The 18193-nt window shown below is 36.1% G+C and overlaps 1 protein-coding gene across 1 annotated transcript in view; it reads right to left on the bottom strand.

Moving 5' to 3' along the window:
• IBTK (inhibitor of Bruton tyrosine kinase) overlaps positions 1–18193 on the bottom strand; it is a gene marked incomplete at its 5' end in the record, with an annotated part of 49851 nt that overhangs the window by 16690 nt on the left and 14968 nt on the right. The window contains 16 exons of the mRNA XM_084261429.1: positions 398–556; positions 1710–1802; positions 3560–3723; positions 4420–4568; positions 5168–5280; positions 7032–7159; positions 7628–7688; positions 9253–9370; positions 10202–10303; positions 10685–10781; positions 12327–12364; positions 12465–12547; positions 13415–13501; positions 14796–15392; positions 16179–16341; positions 17912–18089. Of these exons, the coding sequence (XP_084117555.1) occupies positions 398–556; positions 1710–1802; positions 3560–3723; positions 4420–4568; positions 5168–5280; positions 7032–7159; positions 7628–7688; positions 9253–9370; positions 10202–10303; positions 10685–10781; positions 12327–12364; positions 12465–12547; positions 13415–13501; positions 14796–15392; positions 16179–16341; positions 17912–18089 (2330 nt within the window). The remainder of the gene's footprint in view (positions 1–397; positions 557–1709; positions 1803–3559; positions 3724–4419; positions 4569–5167; positions 5281–7031; positions 7160–7627; positions 7689–9252; positions 9371–10201; positions 10304–10684; positions 10782–12326; positions 12365–12464; positions 12548–13414; positions 13502–14795; positions 15393–16178; positions 16342–17911; positions 18090–18193) is intronic.

Here is an 18193-nt window from a genome sequence, read left to right as displayed (position 1 = left end):
GCTCTAAAGTCACACCAAGCCTTTTCCCTGGGAAGGGCTAACTAACATTTTTCTTTACATGTTAAAACAGGAAAAAAAAAATAGCATCCAGAATGGTTTTCAGTAAGCTCTTCATAAGTTTCAGAGCTTGTACTCAACTTTTTTCTTCTATGCTTCACTTTGATACCATCTGCAAATACCACAACACACACACTGAAGAACCAGATGGGATGCAGTCTTCTGACTCACCACAGGATAAGTTTCAAGGAACCGCTGAACTGCACCCACTGCATTTCCCTGCACCCTTTGAATTTCTAGATTACTACCAAGTGTAGATACAAATACTTCAGTTTAAGAAACTAAGAGATGATTCAATGTAAAAACGCTCAGAAAAAGTGATATTTCATTTACAACATACCATGCATTCCCTAGTTTTGCAACTTTCAAAGGTGGGGCTGGTGTGGTTGTTAGTGTAGTAGGTTCCATGCTGCTAGTTACTGATCCATTATCTTTTGCTGCCAGGGCAATCATTTTCCTTTGCCTTTGAGAAAGCTTGATTCCATGAGACGTCATTCTGCTGTGAATTGGTATTGCAAAGACAGATGCAAGATCAGTGTCAGAATTCTGAGATGACTCGCTTGTAATCTTGAAAATTAGACTGAGAAACACTGCTTTTCCCTAGACCAGAATACTTTGTTTAGAGTACCAAAAGATTACTATGGCTGGGGCTGTGGGGGGAAGGGGTTGGATGGCTTGGGAGCAAAAGGAAGAGCAACGAATATCAAAGGTGACAGAAAAAGCATCATAAAACTATTTTTCAGAGATGTTTACAAATGAAAACATGCAGAGAAGGAATCAAGTCTCCAAAAGACACGAACCAGATGAAGACTATTTTCTAACTTTGAGACCTTTTAGAGACTGCCAGCAGTTAAGGTCCCTTAAACAAAAAATATTCATGCATAAAAAGTACACAACATAATACAGCCTCTTTTTTTTATTTGTAATGATACATTCTCTAAGTTATTTGGATTCTTCAGTATTGGCTGTTTCATTCGCAGCTTCTGAATCTACCTAATGAGGAACTGTTTGCTAGGCTCCAGGACTACTGTCCTAGCTCTCCCTTGCAAGAATGCTACACTTCAAAGGTCATGAAAGTAATCTCCAGTTCTCTTCCATATGCCAGTTAAGAAACACTAGGTTTAATCCACTGCCTCCAGTGAGCATACATCCCTCTCCTGAGATGCTATGAGATGCTCCTGCAGGCAAGAAAGAGCCTGGCTTCTTAAGAGGAAGAATTGTTAATATCAACACATGGGTGCTGGCGGAGGAATTAACGTGAAACAAGAAACAAAATTCAGGATCAATTAGAGTGATGGTCCACAAACAATTTCACATGTGCTAGGGACAAGAGTTCATTTTTTGGGGGTTGGAAATCGGAAAGCTCAGCAGAACAGGATTTAAGATACTAGTTTTCTAGCTCTCTATTTCACATTTCAACAGCTAAGACATGCCTTTGCACTAGTTGACCAAACAAGACTACAGTAAAACAAAGGGATAAATTTTGTATGCTCACAGAAAAACTCCATAATGAAGTAAACAAAACCATCCAAAAAGCAAATAGGACAATTCTTCTGCTTGTTTTAAACTCTGAACTGCCTGAACCACTATGTAAATTCATAATAGGTTGGTCTATCACACTTTTCTTTTATAGATCTTGGTTTTTTACCAACCTTGAATTTGCCTTTGGCGTGGTTCCACATTTCTGCATACTTTCCTCAATTTCCATGATGGTTCTTAGATCCATAGCAGGAGGGCTGGCAGGGCTAAATGAAAAATAAAAAGTTACCTTACAAGGCATTCATTTTTACTTGCATTCCACAGTTCCAGCCTTCACTGAAATCCTCTAAATGATACGTAAGATCAGTGACCGGATGTATAATTTATGTCTGTTTCCTCAATTATGGCAAACCTCAAATAGAATGTTTCTGACAAAACTTTTATAAATATATACATATTTAAGAGCATGCTATAAAAATACTTTCAAGACTTTTTATACTATGAAACAAAAAAGATGTGAACTATGTTCACTATGTTCAAAAAAAGTCAGATACCTAAATCCAGGAGTCAGCTGCTCATGCTAAGCATTAGAAAGGCAATGCTCACAGCTCTTTCATGAAGGTTGAAGTAGAGCTTTCTTCAAAAAGGAGGATTAAAGCTTTTTCATGAGGCAAGCAGAACACTCTGCAAAGTCAGAGCTCTGTACAAACACCAGTAACATTCTCCCAACTTTAGGAACTGGTTTCTGTTTAATAAATGACCTAATTTTAAACTTCCACAGAAATAAACATGAATCAAATCTAGACATTCACAAGCTTTACATAAAACTAAGTTAAAACCCATGTACTTAAAGGCATTTGTAAACTAAGCCGTGCTGCAAGATTCAAGGGCAGGCTTTAAAATAAAATATAAGCAACATTCCCTTTGTCTCTCTCTATGTAAACCCAGCTGATAGAGACTGACTAGTGAATTAACAACTGGGATGTCACATAAAACTCTGTTGTCACTACTTCTATGGAGAAGTTCAACCAAGTATACCACAGCATTAATCCTTTAAATGCTCTATGCAAGAGTGCTACCAGCTTTTTCTTAGCATCACACCAGCAATATTAGAAAAAGCAAAGAAAGAGTACATGGGAAACCCATAAAGGCACAGTGACATTGCAACCTACAAAACATGGTTTCATTTGTTCCACTTCCACACAATCCTCTAAAATGCATTTGAAAAAAACAGTAAGATAGCAGATGAAGGTAGAGCTTCTTTCAACCAGTTTGAAGCCCAAAGAGTTGGTTGTGGGATGTGTTAATCCCCCTGCATAGAATACGTTTACACAAATATATAGCAAGACAAAATACGGGTTCCTAATGGACCCTCTTCACCAAGTGACAGACTTCAGAGCTACAACTTTTAATTTCTACAGCTGTAACAGCCCTATTAACAAAGCCAGTCAGCCACAAATCAACAGAGCCTAGGAAAACTGTGGGAAGTTACAGCTATATGATTTCCCTATACCCTATTCAACCTTTACGGACAGCTCTCAGGTACAGGACACCAGGCAAGACAGAATGTCAATATCACAGTACAGCTCCTTTTTCATTTGCAGACACCACTACACATGATTTTTTTTTTTATTAATTGCACCAATTAAACCTGCGGTGTTGATTTTCACAAACCATTTAAATCTAAAGGCATGCCTTAAAAATGTCAAAGTACAGCGGTGCTTCCAACAGCTTCAAGCATTCTGAGTCTACAAAAAAAAAAAGCCAAGTATTCTATAAATTGTTAACCAAGCAGGCCTGCTAAAAAAGGTATTTTAAGTCCAGTCTGGTAGCACTTAAAAAAAAAGTAACTAGCTATTGCTCAGCACTTCCACTAAACTACAAAAATCTTTGTTTCATGTGTCACACAATTATGACCCTTTTGAAAAGCAGGTAACTTTTTAGTCTGAATAAAATATTATTATCCTTCACTACCAAGTGTAGAACAGTGTAAGTTAGGTAGTCACCACAGTTGTTATTCTACCTGAAACTGTTTGCTACCCAATTGGAAGAGCTTGCAGAGTTGATTTTGGCACTGGGAATAGACTGTGGAACAGACTGTGTCAATGCCGACGACCCCTTGTATGACTTCATCTCCTTGTTACATTGAGAGGGTTTCATACCCTGACTGCATGCTTTGTCCTTCATCTAAAAGACAAAAAAATACTGAATAAACATTCTCACATTTTTTCACTTAGGAAAAAAAAGTGACACTATATACTTGAATGACATGTGTAAGTGAAAAGATTTTAGAGGGTACCTCAAAACCAGCAACAACATAGTGAATCCCTCATCAGTCTGGTAGTTGTACCTTTTTAAAGTTTTTGTTTCACACTTCACCCTGAATCATTTGAGTCCAAACATGCTTTGTGACAGTGAAAAATTCAGAGATGTTAACTTCTAAAGTTTTAGCAATTAACATCGGCACAACTCTCAAACTCTGTTCCAGTTATACCTCAGTTATCCTGAACCATTCTTCTGTCCAACTACAGTAGTTGGAGAACAGCAGGATTTTGGTGAAGTTTTTTGGCTCCTGGTTTCGGTTTTCTCGGCTTCTAAAATTCCAATTTGCTTTGCATTTTAAACAAAACAAATACTTTACGTAAGTGCTCTTCCGGTTTGAGATTTTCTGAACACCACAGCATATAAAAACTATTATGCTACCATATGAATAAATTACCCTTAGAAGATTTAACAATGAATAATCATTTTTATTTACTTTATCAGACAAATAACTGCTTAAAGTTGCCTACTCTATTTTAAGGGCAGTAGCTTCTTGACAGCTCTCCAAAGCACAAACTCTGCTTTTGATAGACTAGATATACACGAACAAAGAAATCCAACCTCAGTCTTCTCTGGATGAAATCCTTTTGTGAAGTCAGGGGACTGCAAGTCTCTGGGGCTACCCACCCCTGCGTAGCTACCTTCAGAGTCCGATGTTAAGAGTTCTGGAAGTGATTCTACAGAGTTAGTTTTATCCAGTTTTACCGAGCCTAAGAAATGAGAGTAAAGCTATTAAATCATGAGAACTGGACTAAAAAATGTTTTAAAAAACCCAGAAGTCATTCAGTCTATATGAGGAGTATAAGGTAATCAGAAATTCACCTAGTCCAGTACACTAGACTGCAACAAGTCTAAGCAAGTTTAAGACTATTTTAAATATTTTTTCAGAATAAGATTACTCCCAGTTTTTATTCTGGTGTCACAACATACAGTTTTAGAAAGTAACAAAGACACTTTTTTTGTTGAAAACAAAGGCTTCAACCAGGCTTCTAATGAAGGCTTTTTTATATTCCAGAAAAACAGCCAACACAAACTACATTAGCATAAATGCTGCACTTATTAAAACCAAGTGGGGAAGTGCCCATTAACTTTAGTTCATAAAACACATGCTTTTACAGAATCTGAACTTCGGGCACAAGCTCAATATGACAAACACCTTTTCAAATAAAACCCAATCTTAAAAAGTTACTATTCAGCGTTCACTAGAAAATAAGTAATTTTTACATTTCCTTATTAAAGTATAGAAATTGCATTGAATACTAAACTTTGTTCTGGTTTTATATGTAAAAGGAATCTTTGTCCCACTGACCTGTAGAGGCTGGACTCTGAATAATATCTGAGAGGTTATATCCTCCAGAGCTGTCGGACCGTTTTCGTGGCTTCTTTTTTGCTTTAGTTTTTGCCCTTTTGAAAAGGGCTTCCCTATTAAAACAAGACAAAAAAACAAACGTAAAACAACCCAAAATACCCCAAGATGGAGCAAAGCCCAAAAAATTGAGCCTTAGAACCATCAGTGTTTCAACATCAATTTTTCAGTCAGCAGCAGTAGTTATACTTCAAGCAGTAATATCTCATCCCACCACCTGTCACTGGCTGCTTGTTCCTGCTCTGCCTAAGCAGAGCTGTTTAGTAAATGATTTGGGATGGAGAACAGGAAACCCAGGAGGGAAAGAAAAAACTCCTTCCAATCTAGATCTAGTCTCAGGTCTAGTACAGCTGAGACAGGAGGAAGACATAGCAGCTGTGTAGGCTGGCACTGCCATCTAGGTCAGGTTAAACCACCTACACACGGATGTAGTTTGCTTGCTGTGACTTGCAGCCAAGTCTCCACTTTTTTCTCTCTTAATTTCTCCCAAATTGATGAAAGTCAAACTTCAAAGTTGGTGTCATTTGTCCCCAACAGAAATATTGCCACCACAATAATATTACTACTAAAATAAAGCAGGTATATGGTCATGTTACCATAAAGTCCTGTGTTCCTATATATGGTATTAGGAAGAGCTGAATCAAATAAAAGGCATATTTCACTTTAGAAAACTACTAGAAATCCAGAACTATATGAATCACAGCTACAGTTAACCCTATTTCAAAAAAAGCTTCTTTGAGAAGCTTTCTGTGAAATAACTATCTACATATATATTAATTTCTGTATCACTACCATAACCTTACAATGTCTGTTGGTTTTGTTTTTAATCCTTGGAGCGCCCTGTGCCCGAAAGGCTATCATCTGGCCTTTAAAAACACTGAAAGACTTGAAATTTAATCTAAAATAGCCTCTCAGTTTCCTTGATCTACTAGTCCTATCTGTACTAGTTTTTTTAGCATAACTTTTCTTGACCTAAGTGGTCAGAACAGTGCACAATACAACAGGTGAAGTCTCATGCATAGTGACATCATATTTCACTATCCACATTTGAAGCATTACCAAGTCATCCTATCAAATTATCTTCTAGTTGTGATGTCATAGTCAATGTTTCATAGTCAATTTACAGTTTAAAAACTGTACCAAAAAAGCAATTGTAGTTTTATTATTCGAGCATTGCTGAAAAGCAGCATATTAGGTTAGCCTGAGAAGACTTTACAGGCACTACTGCTCCCATCTCTATGTCTTCAGAACAAATGCTTAAAGACAGAACAACAGAAATCCACAAACCTGACTTACAGTTGTTCGGATCACATTTTCTAACATCTTCTAAACAGAAGTTGCTTGTTTTGTTATTCTATAGCTAAACAGCATCCACTTTAAACTGAGAAATTAAAAACTCATGCTAAAAAACTTCCTATTTTGTATTACAACTCTTAAGAATAGTAAGTTACCACTATTTTCCAGAGATCTGTAACAGCCTGGGTTTTCCTCTTTTGATTTCTCCTAATTCAGTGAAATTCAATGAACTCCAGTTGATCTCATACATACACAGGCAACTTACACATAACTTCCAAACATTACTGTGAACATTTGTTTTGCTATCTTTACTTGCATGCTACTTTTAAGTTGAAAGAAGTTCTGAAACATTTAAAAATACTTAAAAGAACTGAGAACAGTCTCCAAAATCTCAATTTCTTCTAGTTCTTTATTGTTTCAATACTTCACCCAAATGGAGTCAGGCACCATCCAAAGGGGATAAATGCCATATACAGCTCACCTACTTAAAAATGTTGATAAGAATACTTACTGAGAATTTTGTTCCATGTTCATTTCTTCTCTTAAAAAGACAAAGTTCTCACCATCTTCAGGTTCAAAAGAACTTATGTCAGGTCCATCTGGATAGGGAGTAATTACTCTCCTGACCATAGCCGGAATCTGTAGATGCAAAAGCTGTTACACTAACTTTCTCTTAAGTTGAGTACTAGCAAATATAACAAACACCTCTTGTAAAAGGACCAAAACCAACTGCCATTTAAAATTTTTTTTACAGAGCAAATAATTATTTAATCAGCTTAAAAACTTAGGTTACAGCTTTAAGCAAAACAGATGGAGAGTTATTTTAAGCAATAGAGATATTCTTTTCCATTGGTTTTGCTTGTTTGTTCACTCAACAATTCTTCATTATAGACATCAATACATATAATGTGCATCATTAATTTAAAGGACACAATAATGTTGCAACAGTGGCTACTGAATACTGCGATAACAGCAGCAGCTAACCTTAGATTTTGAGTCAGATGTTCCACATTCAGCCTGTCATCTCAGGCCCTGGGTTTATATATTTATTACTCACCTGTTCTCATTTTAAACCTAATCAGTTTATGCTCAAGTTATACAACTTACCATTTTCCTGTAATAAACGGAAAGATCCTTTACAACTTCATCACTTAAGACATCTAGAGTCCTAAAAAAATAATACAAATTTATCATACCAGCTTAAATTTTTTTTCAAAAAATCACATTAATTAAAACAATTTCAAATTAATACTTTAGATGCATCTCACCTATGGATGTTATTACCTATTCATTGTGGTCAAAGAGTCAGTAGGAAGAAAATTAAGAAAAATATATAAACTAGTCAATGTCTTTGTATGGTGGGATTAAACTCATAACTTTTCCAGACAGCCTATTTTTACTTAAGGCCATAGCCAATACAGACCTATATATTTAAGTTACCATAAACTGGGCATTATTTTACCTATTTCTGCATATTTTCAAGTCTTCCTGACATGTATCTAACAATCCAGGCCTGTGAAAATTCTTTAATAAAACTCAGCCACAACATCCCTTGACATTTATGCCAAAAACCAGAACTGTTGTGCCTACATGAGGAGCTCTCCTTGCACAAGCTGTCACAGCCAAGTTCTGTTTGCCTCAGGTGTCTCAGATTACAAGTCTTGCCACCCAGTAATGACACTTTCAGATTTCCAGTAAAATGCAGCTACAGTCTTAACTGTACTAAGAATGTTGCATGTCCTTTTCCATGCTTAAGATGAAACAAAACTGAATTTTAAAAAAAAGATAATGCTGTTACATTTTTATTCTTCTCTCCAAAAATCAAAGGACGTGAAGAAGAGAACTGCTAATATGAATGAATTTCTGTATCTGTGATACAAACAGAGCAACTGTGTCACACAGCAATTCTAAACTGGTAGGTAAAAGGAAGCATGGCAAATGGGCTAGGAGTGGACAGAATGGACCAATAATAGTGATGGAGCTTTTGTTTGTTTGGGTTGTCTAGTTTTTGTTTAGTGTTAATTCTTAGCGAGAAAACGAGTTCTATCAGTGTTGATGAGGCTTGTTCTGAGAAGATAGGGACTCTGGAAGCAACCTGAAGCCCTGACCAAAACCATCAAGAGAAGGAAGGCCAGAACATATGTTCAATTTCTTTAGAACCCTAACTGAAGCACTGTTGAAAGCAAGGGTAATTAATTTGTTCAGCCCTCAATGCAGACAGTTAAAGCAAAGAGATGAGCAAAAGGCAGGCTCATCCTCTTTGGAAAATGCACCAGCTATAATAAGTCTACTTAAAATAAATTAAATTTGCATAGTAGCTATCAAAAAAACCCCAAAACACCCCCCCCCCAAAAAAAAAAAATCCCAACAAAAACAACACAGCTGTATAATGCATCTTCAAAAACAATTTACAAAACCCAACCAAGATTAGGCCTAATGTGAAGGCCTAATGTGAAAGCTCACTGAATTCACAAAAGGTTTTTTCCCCTTAATTCAGGCTCTTCATGCCAGATTATAACATAGGCTTTTGTGCTATAGATCTGGCATGCTATGTACAGATAGTTTCTCTCTTCCTGTTTGCCAAAAGCAAGCCTCCCTTCAAGCTAGCAACATTCAGTTAACATCTTAACATTTAAACGATCCTTTTTGTTCTTCCAATCCTTTGGCCGTTTTGGGATGTTTGACTTTTACGGGTGGCACATGAACATACTTGTTTCATATTTGCTCCTTACCTTGCTTCAAGCAAAGCTGCCATATTGAGTCCTATGAACTGCAAGCAGGACAGTTTCAACTGTTCAGCATTATACATAGCTGAGAACTCCAACAGCTCGGCAGCATTCTTTAAAGTGACTGCAAAAAACCCCAAAACAAACTAATTTGGATAACGTAGTGCAGTATCATGCAGTTTTTAAGACACTGGACAAGACGACCTAGTTACTGAAGGATAGCATATCTTTCTCCATGCCTAGAAAAAATGCTAATGTTGAAACAGCCATAAACTACTGCAAGCTCCACATAACCTCGTAGCAGTTTGAACACAAGCCCTGCCCTTGTGTCACAGAAATAGACAGGCCCTACCCACAAACACTACCAGTTTCCATATACTGAAACACAGCAGTCCAAAACAAAGGGGAAAAAGAAAGTTTCACATACAGCATGAACAGTTCTTAAAGCTCCAATTGTTTCAGAGATAGAAAACCAATGGGTAATAGGGTGGGGGAGAGAGAAATAGAAGTCACTAAAAAATGTCAAGCAAAAATTGCATACTGAATTCTTGTATGAAACTAAGGAACACCACTTTGTATTAGGAAGGAGGGACAGGTCTTTGTGGCCCTAAAGAAACAGCACTGTGTCAAACAGAAGAATTAGCAGAACAAAATACAAGGACAGAAATAGAAACATAGAATTTATTTTATCATGTCTTGAAGACAAGAAGTTTGAATTCAATGAAGTACAGGTTTTATGAGAGTTTGGTTTATTTGCTGTGGTGGTTCAAGGATTTTTGGTTTTGCCTTTCCCCACACACACACACTCTAAAGACTAAAGCAACTGTTAACAGCTATTCAACTAACAGCCAAAGGTAATCAGAGCAAAGGAATATAGGCAAATAATTCTGTGCTGAAACAGGCATGAAGCATTTTTAATTCTCTAACCCTTTACAATACAAGTGGAAGAACTCACGTTTTTCTGCAATGGCTACTTCACAGATTTCTTTGAGTCTGGATATAAGAAGTTGGTCTGCTACCACAAGAACATTACATACGAATTCCACGTTTTGAGAATCTGGAAGACAAAACCTCACATAAACACTGCAGGCACGTCAAAAGTAGCTACAGCACATACAGCTTCAAGGCAATTCTACCAATGGACAAATGTAATGGGTTGTAATCCCATTTTTATGGGATTTTCAGGGTACAAGGAATCGCACAGAAGAGCATTAACTATTTTTTTTAAGAGAAGGAGGGAAAAAGAAAACTGCAGTTTGACAAACCAAAGGTACAAAAAGGGGTTTGGGGTACATCTATCACCTCAAAATCTAAAGTAAGAGTCATAAAAGGTTGGATTTTCTCCATAAAGCTTCAAAGCAAACATACTATGCACTGAATTTCTATTTAAAAACTCATAAATTGCAGGAACTACATGAGTTGAAAACATTAACTGCACCTTTTATTGCAAGAGCTTCATCTGTATACAGGTAATCTACAATTATCTGTAGTATGTCAGAATGGATTGGTAATTCCAGAGCTGAGCAACAGGAAGCCTAAAAGGGAAAAAAAATTATATAAGCAAAAGTAGTGAAGAAGCTGAATACTTGGAATAAAACACAAAATTAAGACAGAAATTTTATTTAGCAAATGACTTGGACTGAGAGCCAAATTTTCAAAGTTAAACATTTATTTAAACATTTGCATACAGTCTGTTCAATTCTTCAATTAAGAAGTGATTGTAGCAGAGCAATTAAAGCCTGCACAAACTTCTGAATAAGGATCCACAAAACAGTTCAGCATTTCATCAGGTTGGAGCCTCTTCTCTAACCTTATCATTATATTACTCAATTGTTTAAAAGTAGAACTAAAGGAATCCCCTATGCAAGTACTGAACTGCTTTCAAGGTAAAATACCTAGTGAAATCATAAGCTCCCATGGAAGAATAAAATGAAAGCAGCCTCTACTGCTAATCCCTCAGAAAACAAGGTCCTCAGCTAACCCTCCATTTGAAGAACCATCTTAACCATTAAGACAAAGCTTCTGTATGAGCAAACTATTATGCCACCTAACTGTCACCATTCAAGTTTATGCAACAGCACTGGTTAAAAAACTTTGGCTTACTTCAGATAGGACTGAAGCAAAGACTTATACTAAAAGATTTATTTTAGAACATGCATTTACAACATGCAACTGAACTGTCTTATGTCCCATCTGAAGTTTACAAACCTCTTACAGATTTTTATACAACACCTAGAGCACTTAATTCACAAAGTATTTACACCCTGATTTAGTAAGACTTAGATTACTTAAGAATTAATAGCTAACCTATAAAATACATGCAACTGATACAGAAATCAGCAAAACAAATGGATGTTCAACACTTTCAAAACCAGAGTGTTTCAAATTTGTTTCCTCAGGGATGACTGAGGAAAAGGTAGCACAGTAACTCAGAGGACAGATAAAGCTCTGTTACGCAGACGAAGAGAACTACCAGTACTTTGTCAGGTTCTTAGATTTACACATGACCAAAAAGCCATGAAAGTTGAGAAAGCTCTTCTACACAGCTAGCAAGTACAAATAAAAGATCTTTGTTTTTTAAAGCACCAGCTGGTGACTAAGCGGAATGGTCCTTGATAGCCTCTATTAAAGGTTATCTAGATACTCTACAAATTAAAATCTGGATTCTGCTGTATCTTTCACTCACTACACATAAAAAACTATTCTATACTGCTTATTAATTAAATTATAATATCTTTGCCAGAAAGAAAACAAAAATTCATCCAAAGCAGTATCCCACAACAACAGTCCAGCAGCTTTTATAAATCCATGAACTAGCTCAAAATAAACCTCTAAAACAAGAGGTTATATTCTTTGGATATATCTTATTACATTTATTACTGTCATTTGACACACAATCTCAATAGCATAAATGTAGAGCACCCAAGAATCTGGGCTTTTCTTTCTTGCAAACAAGATCCAAGAATCCAGCCTTTCCTTTTCCTCCCAGTATTTAGGATACGTTACTCTAGGAAAACTGAAAAGTTGTCACTTATTTGATGCAACAAAAGATACCACCACACATTTATTGGCAATCTTACCTCAATCCATGAGCTGCTTAACATGCTGTGAAAATAATCTGTAAAGAAAGGCATTTCAGTCCAAGATGCAATAAAACTTCAACTAAAAAAGACAATACGACAAATATTTTTTATATATGTATAAATGCACACACATACCAAGTCTTGCACAAAGTACACACTTATGACAGGGGAATTCCTTTCCATCTAAGGATTTCAGGGTCACATCGCAGAGGTATGAACTAGAAGATATTTAATAGGATCAGAATTGTGATTATTCAGAAGAGCTACAAGTTGTAAATTATGCAAATAAATGCTTGCTTTAGCAAGGTAGGATTTATCCTTTACAATAAAATACATCTAAACTTTAATAATACCACATAGAATGAACCTAAAAAGTCAGGTAAGATAGTTTCATGAGAGAATTTTTTTTGTCCAGAAGTTCAACTCTCAAAATTCCAGTTGAAGTATTTCTGTTTCAGAACAGCTATGACCTAATTAATTATGGGTAATTTTAATCAATCCTAATGGTCTATTCTGTTACTTATTTCCTTTACATTAGTAGCTACTATAACCTCTGACAATGCATTTTAAGAGTGAAGTCATCCAAAGTCTGTGAAAAGGCTACTTTTATAAAATACAGTGTTTAGTAGGCAAACAAGCCTTTGAGTATGAACAACTCTATCACACCAATAGAATTAAAACCCAAATATCTTTTCATAAAAGGATAAGGAAAGATATTCCAGACATTTCCTTAATTAGAAAAAGAAATTATAAATTTGTCATTTCCAATCTTAGTGTTATTGCCACAGCAGGCGTATTTGCAAAAGTCAAACTGCTTTTGAGTGGGTTATCCACAACATTTCTCCTAGCTTTAGTATTCTACACCAAAGTTAACCCACAAAACACACTAGCATGCAGCAAAAAAGCCAAAACACATCATACATAATCTATCCCAAATTATTAATTCATAGATAAATTACTGTGAGACAAGTGCATACCAGATTAAAATACGGCTAATAACCTTAGCCTACACTTAACAGTTAAACTAAGAGATGATATAAAAGGAAGATCATGGGGATAGGGGAAACCTGATTTTAAAAGTTTACCATTTCTTCTGATTTAACTTTGGTTTGTTCCCATTCTTCTTGTTGAAAACATTAATTTTTCCATTTTCTAACCTGACTCCATCCAACCTGCAAATTATTAACATTAACAATAATACAATTAATATAAAGTTTGAACCATGAAAAACAGTTTCACAAAGTAACAGCAGTTCAGTGGGTTCATTTTGTGATGATTATGACCGAAATCATTCATTACAGAAAACTCCAAAGGGACAGTAGATACTTGAAAGCCTTCATTGCAGATATAACACTGGAATTCTTACCACATCTTATCTACCTTCTTATCTTAACTATAGCAGTATAGTTTTCATATAAGGCCATACTCCAACAGCACAGGGACAAAAATCTAGGAGCTATATATAGTGCTACAGGTCAGTTATCTGAGCAGAAAAAGTGGTTTGAAAGAGATGTATGTTTCACCACAGGCAGCTTTAGCACCCTAATTCATCAAGGAAGGCTGTGAATGGGATAGCAAAGATGCCGAGCTCTGCTGATGGATTACAAAGCAATATAATTTCAAAGGAAAAGTGCTTTAACATGGAAATTTTACTTAGGAACTCAGTCTCAGCAGCAGCCTCACATCTCTGCTGACATCTTTTAGTGTTTGCAAAAAATATAGTGAAGAAAATTGCCTGAAAAAGGCAATTCTCTTCTTTGAAAGGAAAAGAGAAATGCTGAAAAAATCCCCACCCCAAAACTGAGCAACAGAGTTCTATAGAGATGTTTGGTCTCAATTTCACTAGTTTCACGCCTAATATTAAAAATGCCTCAGTTAAATGGGAATTTAACTTTGCTTTCTTCTGTTTTACGCTAAATATGTTCATTGTCTGTGGAAAAAACTGGTAGTCTACAGACCACAGAACAGAAATTCATTAATCCAAAACTCATCTGTTTCTAAGAAAACAAGTATTGATGTTTTATGACAGTCATTCTGGAAAGCCAGATGATTGCTTCAGATGTCTCAGAGAATTCATGCCTTAAAAAGATACACAGGACAGAATTTTTAAATACAAACATCCAAGAGGTTCTAGGACACACTAAGTGCCAACAGCACATTTCTATCACATAAAAAGCCTATTGAAAAATGATGCTTTAAGCACGTAACCACACTACAAAATTCTGCTTCTGACCTTATTCAAAAAGGTTGTATATGCTTTCCTAAGGGAAAGCAAAAAGCATCAAAACAAACCGGTGTTGCTTAGAGATGTGTTACAGCACACAACGTAAACTTTAATAATCCTGAACAACAAAAAAAGCAGAAAAAGGCAAACTTGGCAACCCAAACTAGCCTAAAGTTAGATCAACTTACATAAAAACACCCTGAAGAGCTTGACAGAAAATAAATGCATTTTCTTCTACCTACCTGCTACTTAAATTGCTGAGTCCAAACTTCTTTGCAGCACTCTGCAACATTTTTATGAGGTTAGCTTCTTCACCAGTAACTTTGCCTTTTTTAGATTTGCTCTTCTGTTTTTCATTCATGACCTGCACTTGATTATTTCTATAAATCTCAAACGCAGATTTTCCATTAACATTTTCATCAAAACTCATTTTGCTCAGGTTAGTAATTAAAGTATCTTGATATTCTTCCGATTTTCCTTTATACAGGACTTTGGGTTTATAACCATGAGTCAAAAGATCACAAGTGTCAGTGTATATGAACTGCAGAAGATATGCAAACAGATCTGGATGAACTTTTTCTATTACATAAAGATCACATCCAACAGCATCTTCCTCTTTACGGTAGACATCTGGAGTGTCTAGCTGGTTGTCACTGGAAACAAACAGCTTCTTGAAGAAGTCTGAGCGTACAGCCAAGACGTATTTGTGTACAGGGTAAGTTCTTGTGCCAATCTGAAAAGTCACATCATGGATGCTGTCCATTTCATCTGTTTCATCTAACAGCTTGCCAAAATCCTCTCCAAAATTTGATGATGACACACTTGGAATTTCATAGAGACTAGAACAAAATGAAACCCATCAAAACCCCCACTATTTACAAGCTCAGTAAAATTTTAAATAATATGTTTAAGGAGGAGTTTTCCATATGATTTGGGTTTTTTTTCTATACTGCTAGACTACCCAACATTTCCTGTCCTAATTGTCCAGAACAGTACAGCAGTTATGCAATTCAACCACATATGTAAGATCTGTCTAGCTTCAGAATATCAAATATACTATTTTGTCTTTATAATGTAGCCAATAAATATGCATTATCAGAATTATTTTCATCACGTTAGTTCAACAAGAAAACAGAAATATTTGCTGACTTTGTATCACAATCCAAAGCAATAAGAAAAAAGCTAGTATTTACTTAGTTATCAGATATACTGGAAACTACTATGACAGTGCAAAGAACATGGTTCAATGTTTTATTTATTCATTCTACTTTAAATATTTTTTCAAAACAAATGAAGATCTACTTTTTGTTTCTATTTAAGTTCTGATTATTGGTTGAAGGGGTGAATTCCTACAGTACTTAGACCTCAGGGTGTATTAAGAAATACATTGCAAATGCTTTGGATTGAAAAATCAACATGATCCATACTAAATATGCAAGTAAATAAGCTGAGGTTTTTTGGTAACTTCACAGTTGTTTACTAAGAAGTGCTATTCTTTAGCAGTATGGATAAACATGTTTAGTGTGACCTGTATGAGCCAAAAATGTTTTTGCAAAGCCGAATGATTTAATTGCAATGACCCCCACATAAAGAGAAAAGTTACAGTTGTTGATATTTAAACATACCTTGTTTTAGGATCTGACTGTAAAACAGCAAAATTGCACCCATTAGGATCAGTGGCAATACTAACAGCTCGGTGGACAAAAGTAAGCTTCTGAAGTCGAATTCTTTCGTACGTGCTGTTTGTATCATGCTCAGAAGACACATCACATGAATTCTGAAGGTCTGCTAAAAAAAAAAAATTAAATTAAAACACAGAAAGGTCCAGCTAATTAAAATGCAACTGATATAGCAAAGATAACATCTATGAGTTGCCTTTTTGTAAGGCATTGACTTACACCGAAAGCATTTAAGCCCATTGATGGAGTCACTGACTAAGGCTAAATTATCCTGAAGATTTCAGCTCACTTAACTGAAATGCAGTAAGACATAATAAAACCCTCTCTCATATGTAAAGTCTTAATCCCAAACACACAGAAGTGTTTTCAGAGAATCACACAATGCTTTGGATTGGAAAGGACCTCAAAGACCATCTTCTTCCACCCCCCCAACATGGGCTGGGACACCTTCACTAGACCAGGGTGCCCCAAGCCCCATCCAACCTGGCCGTGAACACTGGCAGGGAGGGGGCAGCATCACCTTCTCTTGGCAACCAGTTTTGCTACTTCTTCACATAAGGGAACACACTCCACCTAACGCACATTCAATGCAACCTCTTGTGGAAAGAAACAAGCAGTGCAGTGTATCCCAAACTAACAAAATACTATAAAAAAGCCCTGTGATATTCTCTGAATACTGGATTATTTTTCAAGCACTGGATAACCTAATACATGAACACTATTCACCACACATTACAATTTTTTAAAAACCAGAAAGCCCTCATTCATTACAAATCAGTGATGAACATCAACTAGACATCCAACTAGTCAACAGATCCGGATTCTGAAGTTTCCTTGAAGATACTAAAACTACAAAAAAGAACAGCAATATAGAGAAAAAAAGAGTGCCTAGAGAAAGATATCTGCACCAGGATAAAAATAACAAAAAAGGTGCATTTGCTGCCTCTATGATGAGACAAACTGTATGATGTGTAATGGAAAGTAGCAACAGAGTAACAGAGCATGCAACAAGCATCAGACGAAAGATTTTTGCAGTGAAAGAATGCAAAAATTGCCAGATGTATCAAAGGAAGAACTGCAACATAAGGCTATAAAGTTCAAAGATGTCCCAGGTTGGAAGTAATCAATTTCTATCCACAGTTTTAAGACCCCTAAATGAACAGAGCTGACAGTTTCAATTAAAATCTTCCCCTGGTAAGCAGGTATTTTCCTTGAAGAAAATCAATCCATTAGGACCTGCTCTCAGGAATATGAGCCAAGTTAATAAGGTAGAAATTGCTCTGAACCCTGCATTATACCCAAATAAGGGTCTGGGAAACTTGATAAAGTTTCGCAGACTTGGTAGTGCAAGTAAGTACATACTCCTCATTTTGTGCAATGCCAGTCTCTTAGGACCTGTCATCTAATATGTGACAAGATCATTACACTGGACCCTTGTGCTATTATCACTTTTCAGAAGTATTCTTGTCCTTGGAAATCTCCATCTGGAGGTTAACCTGAAGCTGCAAATGAAATAAATCTTAGCATTACTTAGGAAAGAGAAACACAGTGATCAATGCTACCGTCAGCCACAAAGGAAAGAACAAAGTCACCACATAAGTGTTGTAGAGTGTTAGGATTCAATTAAACTTTTATACAGATTTGAGGTACTTAAAAGCCATTAAGAAATCATAGCTAACCTTTCTTTTCTGTGATTTTTTTCCCTTCCTCCAGCCACTTCCCTGTAAAGGCTTCACCATCCTGTGTAACAAACATTATTTCATTCCTATTTAAAGCAACGTCAGACATGAAGACTTGCCGGCCATACACCCAACGACATTGCTTCATGGAGTTGTTAGATGACTTCCAGCAAAACACCTATAATATTTTTTCAGAGAAAGAGAAAATCCTCGTATCATATAAAAGCAGTTACATATTACACATGATTTTTTAAACAACAGAACATGCCGTCTCAAAGTTGT

Source organism: Gallinula chloropus, assembly GCF_964237585.1.
Source record: "Gallinula chloropus genome assembly, chromosome: 3".
NCBI classification, from domain to species: domain Eukaryota; kingdom Metazoa; phylum Chordata; class Aves; order Gruiformes; family Rallidae; genus Gallinula; species Gallinula chloropus.
The sequence above is the reverse complement of the archived record's forward strand: the minus strand, read 5'-3'. Positions and strand labels throughout refer to the sequence as shown.